Source organism: Hemicordylus capensis, chromosome 3 (assembly GCF_027244095.1).
Source record: "Hemicordylus capensis ecotype Gifberg chromosome 3, rHemCap1.1.pri, whole genome shotgun sequence".
In the NCBI taxonomy this organism is placed as follows: Eukaryota; Metazoa; Chordata; class Lepidosauria; order Squamata; family Cordylidae; genus Hemicordylus; species Hemicordylus capensis.
In genome coordinates, this window is record NC_069659.1 from 40,641,175 (window position 1) to 40,659,153 (window position 17,979).

The 17,979-nt window shown below is 42.5% G+C and overlaps 2 protein-coding genes across 7 annotated transcripts in view; one reads left to right on the top strand and one right to left on the bottom strand.

The window, feature by feature from the left end:
• The window catches only part of LOC128351156 (WD repeat-containing protein on Y chromosome-like), a 36,237-nt gene extending 25,307 nt beyond the window's left edge, over window positions 1-10,930 (top strand). For 4 of the 6 annotated variants that reach the window (XM_053310364.1, XM_053310365.1, XM_053310369.1 and 1 more), the window contains 8 exons: window positions 1,155-1,308; window positions 2,996-3,280; window positions 5,060-5,137; window positions 6,465-6,504; window positions 6,589-6,677; window positions 8,714-8,898; window positions 10,491-10,591; window positions 10,674-10,930. In XM_053310364.1, coding sequence (XP_053166339.1) covers window positions 1,155-1,308; window positions 2,996-3,280; window positions 5,060-5,137; window positions 6,465-6,504; window positions 6,589-6,677; window positions 8,714-8,898; window positions 10,491-10,591; window positions 10,674-10,854 — 1,113 coding nt within the window. In that variant the 3' untranslated portion in view covers window positions 10,855-10,930. Of the gene's footprint in view, window positions 1-1,154; window positions 1,309-2,995; window positions 3,281-4,995; window positions 5,138-6,464; window positions 6,505-6,588; window positions 6,678-8,713; window positions 8,899-10,359; window positions 10,592-10,673 lie in introns of those variants that run through there. The other 2 variants (XM_053310366.1, XM_053310368.1) reach the window with 2 other exon arrangements.
• A 3,652-nt stretch (window positions 10,931-14,582) lies between these two features.
• The window catches only part of HSPH1 (heat shock protein family H (Hsp110) member 1), a 34,238-nt gene continuing 30,841 nt past the window's right edge, over window positions 14,583-17,979 (bottom strand). Inside the window, exons 15-18 of the mRNA XM_053311078.1 lie at window positions 17,495-17,602; window positions 17,289-17,408; window positions 16,267-16,428; window positions 14,583-15,439 (exon numbers count right to left, since the gene is read on the bottom strand). Coding sequence (XP_053167053.1) covers window positions 15,242-15,439; window positions 16,267-16,428; window positions 17,289-17,408; window positions 17,495-17,602 — 588 coding nt within the window. The 3' untranslated portion in view covers window positions 14,583-15,241. The remainder of the gene's footprint in view (window positions 15,440-16,266; window positions 16,429-17,288; window positions 17,409-17,494; window positions 17,603-17,979) is intronic.

Below are 17,979 nucleotides of genomic sequence, written 5' to 3' on the forward strand. Positions count from 1 at the left end.
TCAACAGAAACCATATGAGCATTGGCAACTTTTCTTTAAAGGACAGATGTTCATAACTTTAAGAAGGAGGACAAAGTAAAGTGAAATTCTTTGATGGACTACATGTATGAGGCTGAGCTTCACTGAGTTATTTAGGCATAAAGCATGCCATTGAGTTTATAGACCTTGTACATTTCCACTCACAAAAGTTATTCTACTAAAAGTTTTCCCCTTCTCTATTATATAGGCTTGTTCGCAAGGGCAGACCTAGCAAAAATACTGAATTTTTTGATTCAAATCTAAAAATCTTGCAGCAGATTGCCATTCAGCCTTGTGTGTGATGTTGAGGCGGTTCCCACAATCAGTGGGAGCCGCCTGGAGAGGGTTAACGGGGAGAGCGGCCGCAGCGGCCACCCACACAACTGCCGGCTCCATCACGGAGCCAGCGGGGGCTTGGGAGTTCGGGGGCTGCATGGCCCCCGAAAGCTCCAGCATGCCCTACGCGAGCACACAGGGCATGCTGGAGAGACCCCCGAGCTGGGAGGCTGCTTTTCAGCCTCCTGGTTGAGGGGGTCTCCTCGTGAGTTGCCATGGCGCAAAACCATGCTGCAGCAACACATGATTAAAAAAACCAGGTTTGCGGTGCAATCGTTCCGCAAACCTGGTTTAAGGGCAGGGGTAGTTTAGCGGGTTACCCACTTAAGAACCACTGGGCTCACAGCCGAGTCCGGTGATTCGCACGATGGGAGAAAATTGGGCTAGCCTCCGCTAGCCCCAATTTCTCCCATCGCGTGACTAGCCTAGTTGTTTCATAAGGTTTGTACTGCCTTTGAGCACTCACTCACACAGGGGAAAGAGGGCCAGTTCTGATAATGTCCCCTCAACCAACCTACCAGATCACATGGGGAGGAGTGTGTCTGTGTACGCATCTCTTCGGCCTGTGCACAGTTCCACCACTGCATAATTGTGTGGGGAGGTCGGGCATCTGAACCACCCCCCACTGCCTGATTTAAATAACTTGGTGGGATGACACGCCAGGCGAGGAGACATTCATTCACACATGTTCCTCCTCATATGTTTGGGGAACTAGTTGAATGTATTGTCACACAATGAATGTGGAACAGCATTGCTCTTTGGTTTTTCTATGACCTTTTTTTTCTTTTCCCCTTATCCAGAACCGGGGACATAAGGAGGATATTCTGTGCATTGCTCAGTGTCCACCTACTCTTCTTGCCACCTCAAGTTATGATGGAGAAATTATTGTTTGGAATATGCTCTCAGGCCACATATGCCATAAATTCTGCACTCCTGTTCCTGCTGCCTCCACTGGTAAGCAGCAGAGAAACAATCCCACATTTTTGCCAGGCCTACTACATCTCCATTAATCATTTTCCGAATGAATCATTGCATATTGAATTGAGTAGAAATGGAAAACTTTGGGAAGGTTCAAGGTTGAGGCCCTTCCCAAATTGTTTTACTGTCTAATAGGCCTGGTATGGTTAAAACACACCAGTTTCCAGCACACCAGGGAACTGGGCTTTTTAATTTAACTTCTGATATGTAATTGATCATGTTATGATTTATAGATGGGTGGGCAGGAGATGACCCTCCATTTGGTATGAACTCTTAAATCCAGGCATCCAAGTTACTTGGCCGACACAATCCTTACTGGCAATATTTGGGCTCTGTAGTAGAGCATCAGTAATTACACAAGGTTTTTTTTTTTGTTGTTTGTTTGTTTTTGCAACGAGTCAGATCCTGTAGCTATTTGTAAAAGAAGCTCTGACTTGCAGCCCACATCTGGGCGTAAGGACCTCTTAAATTTTTTTTAAAAATGAAACAGAGCTGGACATCTCTGCCCTATTTGTCATGCAGATGCTGCTTGAGTTGCAGCAGCTGTGTTACAGCATAGGATCAGGATATAATCATATATGTAAGTCAATTTTGCAATTCTGCTTGGTGTGATGTATTGGATAGGTTTTGATAGTGCAGAGCTAGATTAAAGGTCTTGCTTAAATAGGGAACTCAATTAATGACTTTGGACAATTTAATATCCCATAGCCTAAATTAATTCAGAGGGATGTTGCAAGAGGTTGCGATCCACACAGGACTCTTTTAAAAAATGTATTATAAAATGTGTTGCCTTTTAAAAAAAAATCACATTTAGGATGTGTTCACACCACATACCATCTTCACACCCATTTTTTCAGGTTTGCTCTATCATCCCCACTCATACCCCTTTTCTTCTTTATATTTAATTTATCATCCCGTCCTTCCCACCATACACAATAACAACCTAACCTTAGGCACAGAAGTCATCCTTTTTCTTTTTGCCAAAGTATCCAAGTAAAAATGTGTTTGGTTGCTCCACAGTAATGCTGTTAAGACACTCCTCAATTTATTTATTTTTAAATGAAACAAATGGAGGCCAACAACAATAACCTGTTATAGGAGAAATGGGGCAAAAGGGAGTTTGTTCACAGTGGGCACATGCTGATCTGACACTCAAGGGGAAAGGATGGAGAGCAAACGTAATGGGACTTGCACCACATAACTAGTGCAATGCTACTCCTTGTCCCTGTGAATAAACCAGGGGTGACCAACCTGAGGCTCTTCAGCTGCTGTTGGACTACAATTCCAATCATCCCCACCCTCAGTTGCACCTGGGGATGATGGGAATTGTAGTCCCATAACAGCTGGAGCCTTGGGTTGGCTGCTCATGGTATAGAGAGATTACAAATTGCTTCCCCGCTACCCAAACCCTTCTGAGGAATGGGGCGAATCAAAAACAGGACATGCAATGCAGCGCAAACAGAATATGCTAATCATAATAGTAAGAATGGCAGATAGTTTAAAACCTGGCCTATATGAGCACACTTCTAACAATGTTCTGAATTAGGTTAGGCTACAAAATATTGAATAACCCAAGGCCAATGCTGTCATAGCACAATAAAATCCCTTAACGGTTTAATGACCTTTTCTTTAAATGAGTGAATCTTCTTTTTGCTCTCCTCAGCTCTTGATGCAAGCGTTACTCAACTTATATTTCTAAAGACCCGTGCTGTGAAATTTGAATCAACAGTCGCCTCTCTTATTTCCAATGGGCCACAAGGTAGGATTCATGCAATACAGTCTGTGTTTCAGCCTAGGAGCAACTCCAGAAAAGAACTAAAACATGTAAGTATTCTATTTTTGTTGTTACTAAATATTTCAGCTCATGTTATTCATTCTTTTCCATACAGGCTATCTGTACTTCTGGAGTCTGTGCGCTGTGGATCCACTTATAGCAAGTTTTACACCTGTAAGTTTGAAGTAACTCAGTTTAACGATACAAAACATTTTGGAAACAGAGTGTTTGGGAAGGTTTGCTGTTTAATGCAATAAAGGTCAGATTCTCTTTGGAATGTGCTATCTATGACCACAACTTTTCATGTGTTGATAGATTGCAGTTGAAGGCCACAATCCTTGTAATCATACTAGCTGGTCAAATATAGATCTCATTGAATTTGGTGGGACATACCCATGTGCAAACTGATAGCAAGATTGCAATAATCAAGACTAGGTACATTCACACAATGATAAAAAGGGTAGGAGAAGTGAGTTTGGGAGCGGTGTGCACTCCTGGTTTCTGCTCATGTGTGAGTAAAGAGGAAGGTAGGAGATGTGAACAATGATCGTCTGTTAAGCGGCTGCTGGGTAGGAGGGATTTTTCTCTCACCTTGTTAGAACTCGGTGCAATTGCTGGGTAGGATGGAGTTCTCCTTCCCAGCAGCTGCCGCTCAGCAGGTAATCACTGCCTGCCTGCCTGCCCTATCTGGTTTTGTACTCACATATGACAGAAAACAGGAGCACATGCAGCTCCTGAATGGGAAGGACACTTCTCCTACCATGATTATCATTGTGTGAACTATGTTGCTGTGTAAATTGATGTAAATTGGGGGTGGCCAGCTGGCATCATGGGCTGGATCCAACTTGTAAGCATGGTCGCAAGTGGCCTAAAATTTTAATCAAAGTGTGGTTAAAAAAACAACCACCATTTCTCACAAGTGGAAAAAACACAATTAGACTCTACATGTATTTCATATACATTTTATTATATTACTATAATATATTACTATAATTATTATATTGCTGCATTTTGTTATACAGAAATATCTTCATTTGTGGGGGTTCCGTTCCCACCAATTAATGCAAATATGGAAACCGTGAATAAAGAAATCTTATCTCTATGGGAATCCAGAGGTTAGGTTCCTTACTCCTAAAAAAAAAAAGTCAAAGTAGGAAGGGAACAGAAAGAAGGAAGTAGAAAATCATAGTACCTTGTTCTCGAGGTATGCCCCCCCAAATCTTCTTGATTTTTATTTAAAAATTGGGTTTTTTTAAATAAATGAAAAAGAGCCACAAAATGACTCTGTGCTTCAAAATGGGGGCCAGAAATGACATCAGAAGTCATTGCTGGCCACTAAGGAACCACGGATAGGTGAAAATTGCCTATATTTCCTGCCATGGATAAAGAAACTGGGTTTCTAAGACCCGTCTGCAAATACATGAAACCACAATTCACGAAACTGCAGATAACAAGGGTCTCCTGTATTGCTATTCCACAAACAATATTACATTGTTTCTGGAAAAAGCTGCAACTACCAAAGTATTTTCTGCTACAGAATTACTAACGTTATCCTGTCCTCCTTTGGTTCTACTTGATTTTATCACTCTCTCCGCCTTTCTCTTTCTCTTTACAATAGAATAGACATAGACACAGACACAAACACACACCAGAAAGTGGAAATGCCCTTGGTCCAACCAACTTTAGGTCAGGGCACGATCCATTTCTGGATCGCAGCTGACCCTCTGAAGAACAATTTTAGATGATACTAACTTCAGAACAACCAACCACCTGTGAGAGGGTAGGATTGTTCTGGCCATTGGATTAGTGTATACAAGAATACAGAAGTTGGTATAATTTATCCCTGGTATAACTTATTAACTATGTGGCTTTATCAATGTATCTATCAGTCAAGAGAAAAATCTCTGATCAGCAGCGTTGCAGTTACTGCTGATGACTCCTTTCTATATGCAGCAGATGAAGATGGGTTTGTGTATGTCTATGACATCAAAGATTATGCTCTTCAAGAGTCAAAAGAAGAAGCACCAACATGTACGTATATGGGGAAATTTTGGATTTCTATCTAGAGCAGAGTAAAATCAGTTTGAAAACTAAGGAACTGAGCTCTGGTTATAATTCTGATTATGGGCAATTGTGTTCAGGGGCGGAGCCACTATTGGGCCAACGGGTCCAAAGATCCCGGGCCGCACCCAATCAGGGGCTGTGCCTCGCAGCCCCCACATGCCCCCTGCATCTGACGTCAGACGTGGGATGCTGGTTTAGCTCCCGAGCAGGGGCCACGCGGCCCCTGTTCAGGAGTTTAATGGCCGCTGCATTCGCGGCCCGGCCAGGAGCGGCTCTTCGCTGCGAACACAGCGCCAGCCCAAATCTAACTCCTGAAGGGGCCACGTGGCCCCTTCAGGAGTTAAATGGCCGGTGCTGCATTCACGGTGTGGCCAGGAGCGGCCCTTCCCTGCCTTAAGGCAGAGAAGAGGCACTCCTGGCTGCGCTGTGAACGCACCAGACTAGCTCCCAAAGGGGCTGCACAGCCCCTTCAGGAATTAACTGGCCAGCACTGTGGCCCCTTCGGGAGTTGAATGGCCTGACGCTGACGTCAGACGCGGGAGGTTGGGTGAGCAGGGCCGCTGCCGCACACAGGCCGCTGATGGTCAGGCTCCGCGCCTGATTATATTCCAAGTTTTCCGCAGCAGCTCTCCAAGGTTTCAGGCAGGATTCTTTCTCAACCCTACCTGTGAAGATGCCAGGGATTGATACTGGGACCTTCTGCACACAGAGCAGATGCAGCTCTCCCACTGAGCTGTGGCCCCATCCCCTGAGATTCTGGGAACATAGGAAGCTGCCTTCATTGGTCCATCTAGCTCAGTATTGTCTACACTGACTGGCAGTGGTTCTCCAAGGTTTCAGACAGAAGTCCTTCCCAGCCCTACATGGAGATGCTTAGGACTGAAACTTGGGACCTTCTATCTACAACACAGTCAGAAGCTCCACCTATTACTGTCCCAAAAAATTGTGAATTGCTGTCAAGCATGCATTGGAAGTCCTCCTTTAACATTTTCACCATACAGACGAACTGCTTCTCATTTGTTTTGTTCAGAATATACCTTGCAGAAATTGTGTTGCATTGCTAAAGTAGAGATATTTCACATCTTTGCCTTTACAGTATGGATTAAATGTTTTATCCTCCATCTGACCTTAAAACATATTTTAAGGTTTAATTTATTTAAACATTTATTTATTTAAACATTTAAGGTTTAAATGTTTAAACACATTTAAACATTGCAGTGTTTTTGTATATTAATGTATATACTACCATACATTTTGAGCATAAACTTAGAACTATTCCTTTCTATTTCTGTAGATGTGAATCACTGGAGAGCTCATTTAAAGCTGATTCTGTCGTAAGTATCGATCCAAATTTTAACAAAATAATGATTTGTGCATATCTATCTCTAACAGATTATCATGTCTAATTTAACAAATAGGTTGGAGGTTATAGATGAAGATAGCATCCTGTTATCCTCTTCCATTGATCGTACTGTTCGTTTATGGAGCCTGGATGGAGAATACATTGGTAAATGATACATTCACAAAATACAAAGGCTATCTTAAACTTTAATTACAACTGATGTTTAGTGGAAGGGAAATAGCCTATTATGACCACTGTAACAACAGGGTAGACCAGAAAAATTATAAGCTCCTTTGTTATTATACAGTGTATTTTAACATCACTGACAACAGAATCATTTATCGTTGAACTCCACTGCTGGCCTTCTGGCCCCATTTTTGTAGTATAATTATTATAGATATTGGGGTCCTATTCCAAGCACCTGACAAAAACATGTTTTCCACCATATATTGGTTAACCTTTGAAGTGCCACAAAGCTCTTTTTTTTGTTTTGCCACAACAGAATAATATGACAACTCCTCTGGAATTTGTCAACATTTCCACCAGAGGTCCGTCTAATTTTTTTCATCTCTGTGAGGAATGAGTTTTGTTCTGGGCGGCAGTATCAAGGCAGTGTGTGCATACCTGCAATCAGAATGAGGCCTTCCTGATTCAACCTGAGGGGGATCTAAATTGAACTGAGTGGACATCCAAAAACGTGCACACACTTTAGAGGGAATAATGGTTGCCACAGAACTTTCCTTTCCTTCATTCTCCCTTTTTATTATACCTCTGGCTAAATGCTGGGGAATGGAGGGAGCAAAAACTGAATAGTAACAGGAGCTTTTCAGAACAGTTTCTCTTGCAGCCCAGGGCAATGAGTGATTTGATTCTGAACCTCTGAAATAAATGATCAGTTACAAATTATTATTGGGCTTTGAGTTTAGACCATTAATCTGAATCTGAATTCTTCTTAAAGATGATGTTTGTTTAATCTTTTTGATAGCATCTTTGTACCTATGACCAATGACTGAAATAAAAATTTAGAACTGTTAAATGTATTTCTACAGGTAACATTGCTCACACACTAATCAGCCCTAAACTCCTTTTATTATGTTTATGTACAGCCTCTTGTACTTAACAATATTCACTTATCAAGTATTGCAGCAGGTTGTTTGATAAACTCTCCTGTAGTAATATTCATGTAACAATTGCATGTACAATACAATTCACGTGCAGTTATTGTTACTATGAATTTTGTTTGTTTTGTTTACATTTATATCCCACTCTCCCTCCAAGGAGCTCAGAGTGGTGTACATGGTTATTTTTATCCTCACAGCAACCCTGCGAGGTAGGTTAGGCTGAGAGATACATGACTGGCCCAGAGTCACCCAGTGAGTTTCATGGTTGAATGGGATTCAAACTCGGGTCTTCCTGGTCCTAGTCCAACACTCTTAACCACTACACTGTGTTGGCTTGTTAGAATAATATGCCCTGGGATTCCATCTCCAGGTGCATGGAAGAAGTTAGGACTAAAAGAGCTGCCTTGTACGTTACAAAAAGACAAATGGTAACACTGCTGTTTGAACAATATTCTACATAAATATATCCTACCTTGGGTTCCTAGGTAATATTTCCTCTAGAAACAGTGGCCGACATCCTGACTAAATTTACTTATAAGTTCCATTTAAATTAAAAGGACAAGTATGTCCTTTTTAAAAGGGGAGGCGAGCTGGTCTTGTGGTATCAAGCATGATTTGTCCCCTTTGCTAAGGAGGGTTAAGGTTACATATGAACAGGAAACTACATATGTGAGCAGTGTAAGAGATTTCTCTTAGGGGGTGGAGCTGCTCTGGGAAAAGCACCTGCATGCTTGCATACAGAAGGTTCCTTCCAAGTTCCCTCCCTGGCATCTCCAAGATAGGACTGAGAGAGATTCCTGCCTGCAACCTTGGAGAAGCCACTGCCAGTCTGTACAGACAATTCTGAGCTAAATGGACCAATGGTCTGACTCTGTACAAGGCAGCTTCCTATGACAGTTAGTTAGTTTCAATGAGATGTCCTCCTTTAGTCAAGATGTCAGCCACTTGCTTCAGCGATGGTGCTTCTTTGCTGTAGTTATGGGAAATTGCAGCATCCATCAGCAATAGCCTAGAGATTTCTTTCCGCCCCCCCACCCAACAAGCCAGATTTTTTATTTATCCCCCCCCCTCTCCCCACAGGAACTTTTGGCCAAGCAGAACCATGGGAAACTTTTACTCGGTCCTCCTGGAAGCATCCCATGGTTCCTTATGAAATTCTTATAGATCCACAAAGTATGCCCATTCACCCAGTACTAGAAGGCGAGTCCTCTGCCGTGCAGATCTCAGACCAAGATAAGACCGTTTCTGAGGCTTCCACAGCTGAGGTCAGTATGTCGGCGGCATGATGACGACGTTGCAGAATGTGTTGAGTTAGAAAGGGAAACAGGCATATCTGCTTGTTAGGCATATCGGCTTAGGCCCTGGGTATTTAAGAGAGCGTCTTCTTCGCGATGAGCCCCACCGGCCGCTGAGGTCACTTGAGGAGGTCCGTCTCCAGTTGCCACCAACTCGTTTGGTGGCTACACAGAGACAGGCCTTCTCGGCTGCTGCCCCGAGATTGTGGAATGCGCTCCCTGCTGAGATACGATCCTCCCCATCTCTGGCAATTTTCAGAAAATACCTGAAAACACATCTCTTCAACCAGTCTTTCTCAGCTTTTTAAAACTTGTTTTTAAATTGTTTTGATTAATTGTTGTTTTATGATGTTTTTAATTGTTAATCATTGTTTTGTTTTATAATTTTGTTTAATTATTAATTGATTTTAATGGTGTTTTAATGTAAACTGCCCTGAGCCTTTTGGAAGGGCGGTATAAAAGTTTTAATAATAAAAAAATAAAATAAAATAAATATCTATAAATGGGGCAGACATTTTTGACGAACACGAGCCATTCCACTGAGAAGAGGGACTGCTTAGGTCCCCTCACCTACCTGCCTGCTGCACGGTCCCCTACTTACCTCCATATTTGAATCCACTGTGAATATTGTTTGAAGTACTGCTGGCTCCTGCAATCAGTCACCTTGATCACTATTTCTAGAAGACTTACTACTTTTTTGTATGAGAAACATTAATAATGAAGACATTTTGCTCTAAACTCTGGTTATAGTATTATTGCATGACTTTTGGTTTTCTTTATATTTTAATTTGCTCCTAGATTTCAAGATAGAATAAAACAGTCTGCTTTCCAGTGCAACCAGCCACCTTGTAGCATGTGCATTAGAAACCATAGGCACAGTCCAGTGGGGAGTTCTTTACTGTGTGCTTGTGGATTGATTTCCTACTCATTCAAAGGCTGAAATCTCTGGGAGACGGTGCTTTTGAATCCAGAAGCACAGTTGCATGAGCACTGCCGTCTGTTGCTATTTTATAGGTTGGAGCAAATCTGTATAGAAGCAGGGCGGCTTTGTGTGTTGTAAGAAAAGGCCTCCTGGGCGACAGCATAAATACTCCAATCCCAAAGCAAAGCCCAGTGTTTACTTCGCGCTTTAAAAAAAGAGCCCAAAACAGAAACAAAAAGCCACCATCAGTGGTTACTAAATGCATTTTTCCAGCATAGTCAAATTAATATGCAACTCCTGAAGGGGTGGTGGTGGAATCCATTCTACTAAACAGATACATGTGTATCCAGCTGAAATTACATCTTATTAAAAGGGGATTCTTGCCATGAATATGAATGTAAGGGAAACTTTGAGACAGAGATAACAATATAGCACTATAGTAATTAGAAAGTACAGAATGCAAATAGCCACTATCTGTGCATGTGCTAATCTTTTGCCATCTGTTTCAGTATGGATCCTTGCACATAATAACTCCCCAAACTTCCATAGGTGGAAGCTATAACAACAGTGTTGGCTAGGATTATTCTCATAGCAGCAAGATGTATGAATAATGCAGCAGCTGTCCTTCTGCCTTCATCAGGAAGCAAGCGATAATCTCCGACTCTCCCAGGTTACTATTACTGATGAAGATATTAAAGAAGAAATTAACAAGCAGTTTTACTCACAAGCTTCAGGCAGGAGGTAAGCAGAAGCCCAGGCTGACAAATAATGTTGCGCATTTTCAGAGAGTTTATGGCTCCCACCTGCAATTCCTTTTTTCTAGATTGAAGCATGAGCGTTCCAAGCATTTAAACAGACGGGTTAACCATGGGGGACCAAACACTTATCGCACAATCAACTATTATGAAATTGACAATTTCCCAGGAAACTGCAAGAAGCCCGACGTATCTGTTCTTGGTACAGACATTTTTAGTGCTAATTATCAAGGAATAGCTGAACATTAAGGCTACTGATCACATCATTTTCCATATCACTAGAATAAAGCTGCTCTTAAGCTCTGGTATATTTTTTTCTCTCTCAAAGAAAATGGTGCTGAACAATTTTTAAAGAGATGTCCCTGGTGTTGCAGAGTAATTACTTATCCTCTATAAGTAACTGAACAAGAAGCCATCTTTAACTGAGAAACAGGAGTTTGATATTTACTACTAACTAAACGTAATCTATATGAGGTCATTAACATGATCAAAAACTGTATTCTATCCAAGTTTGGGAGCTGTGTGTGCACCCAATTTTTGGTTGTGTGGAAGTAAGGTAAGAGGTAAACCTGGGCAGAAGTGATTGTGTAGAAGCAAGGTAAAAGGAAAAGCTACCAAGGTTTGCCACACAACTGAAAATTGGGAGAATGCACAGCTCCCAAACCTGGATAGAACACAGTTTTTGATCATGTTAATGACCCCATAGCCTATGAGGCGGGTCTCACGATCAAGGAGACCTGCCTCCACAAGTTTGCGGGGAGAGTGGGCTAAGCCCACTCTCCCCGCAGACGACCAAGGACGCAGCCCTGGGCGGCCAATCACAACTGCCAGCTCCGTTACAGAGCCAGAAGGGGCTTGGAGGATTGGGGGCCGCGTGGCCCCCAGAAGCTCCAGTATGCCTTGTGTGAGTGCGCAGGGCATACTGGAGAGACCCCCCGAGCCGGGAGGCTGCTTTTCAGCCTCCTGGTCAGGGGTCGCCTCGTGAGTAGCCACGGCACAGAGCCGCGCTGCGGCTACTCACGATTTCAAAACCCGGGTTTGTGGAGCGCTTGCTCCGCAAACCCGATTTAAGCACCGGGCTACAGAAGCATTAAGCACCGGGCTACAGGAGCAGGTGACCCGCTTAAGAACCACCGGGGCTCTCAGCCGAGCCCGGTGGTTCTCATGGTTGTAGAAAATCGGGCTAGCGGAGGCTAGCCCGATTTTCTACAATCACGTGAATAGCCTCTATGTTTCGTTAATAGTAAATATCAAACCCCTGTTTCTCAGTTAAAGATGGCTTCTTGTTCAGTTACTTATAGAGGATAAGTAAATACTCTGCAGCACCAGGGACATCTCTTTAAAAATTGTTCAGCACCATTTTATTTGAGAAAAAGATTATACCACAGCTTACGAGCAGCCTGATTGCATGAATGACGTCTGTCTGTTGTTTTCTTAGCCTAACAATCTCTTCTGCAGGGACAGGTATAACTTCTCCATTTGTTTGTTCCTTCCTTGCTGCTTTGAATTAAGACGAACAAACCATGACTCCACCCCCAAGCCAGTACATAGAGACATTCACATAGAGAAGCATGCCCCATACAAAGAACTGAGATAATGTCTAGAGCATAATCCCAACACCTGGAAGCTAATTCTCTTCTTTAAAGCTCATCATAATGCTGTTTTGCAGGTTTATTCTCATACAGCAAACACATTTTTTTTTAAACAAAACCAAAAGTTGCTCAGAATTTTGGGGTGTCATTTTATGTCTTGGTGGGGTGGGAGGTAGGTCAAGATTCAGCAAAGGCATACTCTTGTACACATTTAAAGTTAAATTGCCAAAAGCAATTATTTTAAGAACACTTATTAATTTCTTTTGTATGTTCCATAACCTGTGGTCTGTATCAAACTGGAGGAGACTTAATAAACTGAAGGCTGAAGCTTTTTGTGCCAGCAGGCACTGTTCTTTTCTTGGGCCCGAGATGAACAGACACACATGGTGGAAGATAAATTAATGTCATTTTATCAGTCTCCTCGGTAACAGGCAGTGCCAGCTGTAAACCAAGCTGCCTGTCTCTGTTCTCCAGTTATTTCTTTGTAGGGAGGTGCAGTGTCTGTGGTGACTGCAGTCACAGGTACTCTTGCAGGAGTACTCAGTCTTCGTTTTCGCTTTGAGGCCTGCTGCATGTGGCCTATACAGCAAGTCCAACACCCAGGCCATGATGGGCAATCCTGGGCATGAAGTCACTGGGCATCTCTAGTGAGATCCTCTGTTTTCAGCAAAATCTAGTAGCTGGCCAATAATTGTCTCTCAAAGGGTGTGTGGTTCTTTGCAGCCTCAGGCAAGCAATAGGACCAAAAGCCAAGAGGCACCTGTTTTCTCAGAGTATTCTACTGCCACAGACTCCAGGCTGGTGCAACCTCAGTTTGCACAGGTTGTAAGATCTGAGCCAGATGGAGGATGTGCTGTCTCCAGCATGCAAACAGCCCAACAAACCACTGTGCCTGCTCTTGTGTCTCACATGGCCTTAAGGCAGCAATTGTGTCTAGCACTCTTGTCATGGATATGGCAGAGGCCCTTACCAGTGGATTCCCCAAAACACTTCCGATTCTGTGGGGCTTTGCACCTTCTTGGGGTTCACAGCCCAGTGGCCCTGGCTTTTCATATGGGAGGCCTCATACTCTCTCTACCCCCCGCCCTCATTATTAAGACTCCAGGCAAGGTGCTGCTAATTAGCTCAAAACTCTCCCCCCCTCCCGTCAGAAAGGAGAGGAAACATTCCATACTGTTGTCCACTAAGATTCAGGCAAAGCAACAGGGGGACGATGGTCACAAGAGTTCAGTTTCAGTCTTTCTCCAGCAGCAGGGCCGAGAGAACCCAGCCACACCTGACCATTTGATCTCACAACCTCAACCTCAGTCTCTCTCCCTTACAACTCTAGTGTTCCAAAGGCAATAAACTTGTATCTCCTCACTGCTTCAAAGCAAGGCAGCAAACAGGCCAAATTACAAGCCACAGTTTAATAATAATTCTTTCCTCTCTTTCTGCAAATTCACCTGCAGTCTTCAGCCCAAGTTTCTCTCCCTCAGGATGAGTTTGAGCTAACTGGACAATGCTGGCAGTCCACCCAAGGTGACATCACTGCAGTGTCAGGCTCTCAGACACTTCTGTTCTGACTGCACAACGTAAATGGGACCAGAAACTAATGCTCCCAATCTGGGGCAAACTGACCAGCCCCCGAGGCTCCACAGGCTTGCTGCTTGCAAGCATGTTATCTCAGCCAATACAGTCTGTGTGTGATTTTGCACAACACAATTTTTTTTGCTTGAAGGGGTGGTGACCAACCACCTCCTTTGATGAATAAGGAGTTCAGCAGCGACTCCTACACCATAACTCCTTCCTCCCCCTGCAAACAGAGGAGGGAGGTTCCCAGTCCTCATATATCCATGGGGAGCATGTTCCACAATTTAGGGGTGGCAGCTGAGAAGGCCCGATCCCAGGTTGCCACCAGATGACCTGGTGGCACCTGAAGACTCATCACCCCGATGATCTTAATGAGTGGTGGGGATCTTGTAGAGAAAGGCGCTCTCTCTCTCTCTCTCTGGTAACCTGGACCTAAACTATTTAGGGCTTTAAAGGTAATAACCAGAATTTTGTACTTTGCCTGGAAACATATAGGCAGCCAGTGCGATGGTTTCAGAACAGGTATAATGTGATCTTTCCAGGATGCCCCAGAGACCAATCTGGCTGCCACATTTTGAACTCAAGTTTCCGAACTATGCACAACGGCAGCCGTACGTAGAGCACATTGCAGTAGTCCAACCTGGAAGTTACCAGCTGGTGCACCACTGTTTTCAGGTCATGCTCCTCAAGGAGCGAACAAAGTTGTTGAATCAATTGCAGCTGGTAAAAAGTTAGCCTTTTATGAGACTAAGCTGACAGCTACACTAGAAACTGAATATTAACAGATGGGCAAAGCCAACATTTTAAAGAACATACCATTTCAATGAACTTTATTAAAGCTCACTAAAGGCATCACAAGAACTTACATCAGAACAGCATTACCTTCGTTCCATTTTCTACACATGAAAGTGTACTTGTTGAGCAAGAGGACTAAATTTAAGCAATTCTGCATGCTGCTTCACATATCTCTTCTCAACCTTTCTTCTAGCAAACATTTTGGACAATGATACAAAGAACATCATTCATCATTTTGAAAAAAATTGGTTTTCATGTAGGTTTCTGAAATGTCTTTGTCAAATGAAGAGACATGCCAAAAATGGAGGAGAAAGGAAAATCTACCTTGGCATCTATAAAAGCTCTTGTTGCAACCCTTTTAAAGGAGCAGTACCTTTTGCAACAATTCCTTGATATATCCTTAATTGATACAAAAGGTTAAATTCCCGCACAGAAGATTTAGTAAGTGTTCACAATTCCACAGGAATTTGAAAGTTACCAAGGCAATTTTCCTTTTAGGATTACCATGATTGCAATGTCTACCTTTTCAATATATTCATTCCCCACATAATACAACAGAACTCCAGAGTGTTTTAAACAAAATATAAATAGCTCCCCTAACACTGCCTTTCCTCCTATCACATAATACAGCCAACAGCTTGTTTCCATGATGAAACTGCTCATTGAAATGTAATGGTCTAATCCAAGTCCATGTTAACTGGGCTCTCATTCATGTGACATTCACCATTTTGTTGTGCTGTCTCTACGTTTTTAATGTCTTCTTCCAAGTCGTCGTCTTTATTAATACAAGGTGCATCCGGTGGCTCTTCTCGTTTAGGAGAGTCTACTTTTGGTTTTGACTGAGTGACAATGGGCTCACACACACCGTGTAGCTCCTACAGCAGAAAAGAAACAAGCTGGATAAATTTCTGGGACTAGCCAGGGATAACGGCCTTTCTGATATGATGTGACGCTTAGCCCTGCAGTCTTGTATGAAAAACTACAACACTCCTTGGACTAGAACTAAATGGTTTTACCTCCCCTGGCAAGACCTAGGAATATAAAATGCATCACATGTTGTCACTGGTTGACATACTGTGCAACGGTATGCCCACCTAGTAACTTTGCAGCCATGCAAGTTGCACTAATTACAGGAGTAAGCCCATTATTTCCAGTAGGCTTACTCTCATGTAACACCATTTGTGCCCATTTTACATTTGTGCAACTTGAGTGCATACAAAGCTACTAACTAGGTGGGTGTACTATTTTGCAGTATGTCAGCCACTGTGCTCAAAGATTTTCACTCTCGCAAGCAGCAGCCAATGGCATGGAGACAGAGAAACTCAGTATGAGGACACTGTGTCACATTTTCACACTGTGTCCCACACATTTCCAGATATTACAGGGAGAGAAGATACAGGGCTTCTGTTTTCATTAACAGCCACACTTGTATTGTAATTAGTTCTGTCTTTATTTTCAAGATCAGTACTATAAAATCACTTCTATACGTGGAGATTTGTTAGCTTAATAAAATCTACATTGCTTCATTATTTATTGGGGCATATGCTATACTTTGTAGCTGGAACTGAAAGGGGGGGGGAGACAACATATGCCTGCTCTGTCCTTTTGTCTGACAGAAACTAGACTTTCTAACTCACACATCAACTGCTAGGATTTTAGCTTTAGCTCCAGCAATCAAATCTGTACCATGGATAACACTTACCCTCAGTTTCCCTTTGATTTCTTTTACAGAGACTATAGGATCCTGATCAAGAGCCAATTTTGCTTGGGCATTCAGGACATTGCTTATCCATTCCATTGTGTCACTTACGCACTTCTCTACTTTGTTCATTTCAGTTTCATCAATATGGATGTACTTCTCATCCTGAAACAGGGGGGAATGCAGCACGTTGGCGGCTATCAGAATAGTAACATTTCACAGGTCCCCCAAACATTAAAAATTGCATATTAAATAGCTCTACTATCCTTGTTCACTGAAGGCCACTTTGCAGATTTCATAAAAGTGATGAAAGAAAAAGCATGAGCAACTTCATTTCCAGGCACCATGCAAAGTGTGTATTGGTTTATTCCAAGATCTGTGGGCATGTAATCCTTTCACTGTTAGCTAAAATACATCAGCTGAGACAGTACACCTACTTGATTAACAGCCAAATCACATGAAAATTGTATTCATTTATTCCCTACCCTGTTACAAAACAAACCAATTATCTCAAGATATTCACTAATCCCTTGGGGCAGCCTTACATTCAAAGCTGTTTTTAAGGATAAGTCAATCCCCTATCCAGATACCCCAGAGGAAAAAACCACACAGATACTGAATATGCAGACTACCAGTTTCTCTCTTCTCAAGGGCAGTTTTTAATATGACTCAGCTGTGCCTACTGGCTATTATCCCCAAGTTGTTTCAACACTGGAGTTCATCTGGACACTGGATAAGTTAAGGCAAGAGGGGATGATTTTCATAAGGAAACAAGTCTTATTTGAATAGTTCACAAAGAGCCTGCACAGTAACTTCTTTCTCAGACTGGGCTGTGAAGTGCATAGCACATCACAGAATGCATGAAAGGCATTTGTTAGGTAAATAAGATTGGTGGCTTTTGTTTTAAGGGGAAGAACCCTGTATACCACTGTGAGCCCCTTGGAAGAAGGATGAAATAAAAATAAAAAACGTAATAGGAAAAATACATTCCTTAATTTCAAACCACGGTTAGTGTGATTACATACCTTGTTCCTGTATTCCTCTGTAATCCTGGCATAGTTTTGAGCCTTGCACCCTAGTTCATCCAACAGCTTTGGCCGTTCTTCGGCTTCTTGATATCGGATTTCAATGGGAGTCCCAAATTTCTAGAGAGACCAGGATTATTCACTATATATTTCAGCCACCAATAGTAAAAATTATCTAAACAGTCCAGTTACAGAAGGAGCTATACCTTTAAGTCAGCCAGTTTGTCCACATAGACCTGTTTAGGCTGGTCTTCTCCCTCCTCATACAGCCAGTCTTCTGTCTGAGACAGTAGTGTGATGAAACGGTGGAGATCCTAAGCAAGGGTTAATAATAAGTTTAAGTATTGCCACCCACCAACTGCTGCTTGGGATATATTACAAATAGCAAAATAAATCAACATTCTAATTTTGACTTCAAAGTCATACTAAATATCAATACATTTTCTAAACCAAGAAAATCCATTCAAAATGTACCAAGGAATTGCTGAATTCCACCCCATCTGTGGGAATTTACCCCATTTTGGTATCCAAAACATGCAACTGAGAAGGATATGCACTTCCTTTTTATTATGGAAAAGTCTGACCACTGACAATATGCTTATTTTGAAAACTGGCTAAAATAGGGAGGTTGGCAGAAATTGAGTACAGAATAGCAGAACAAGATATCTGAAGCCACTGTTTGAAAAACAAC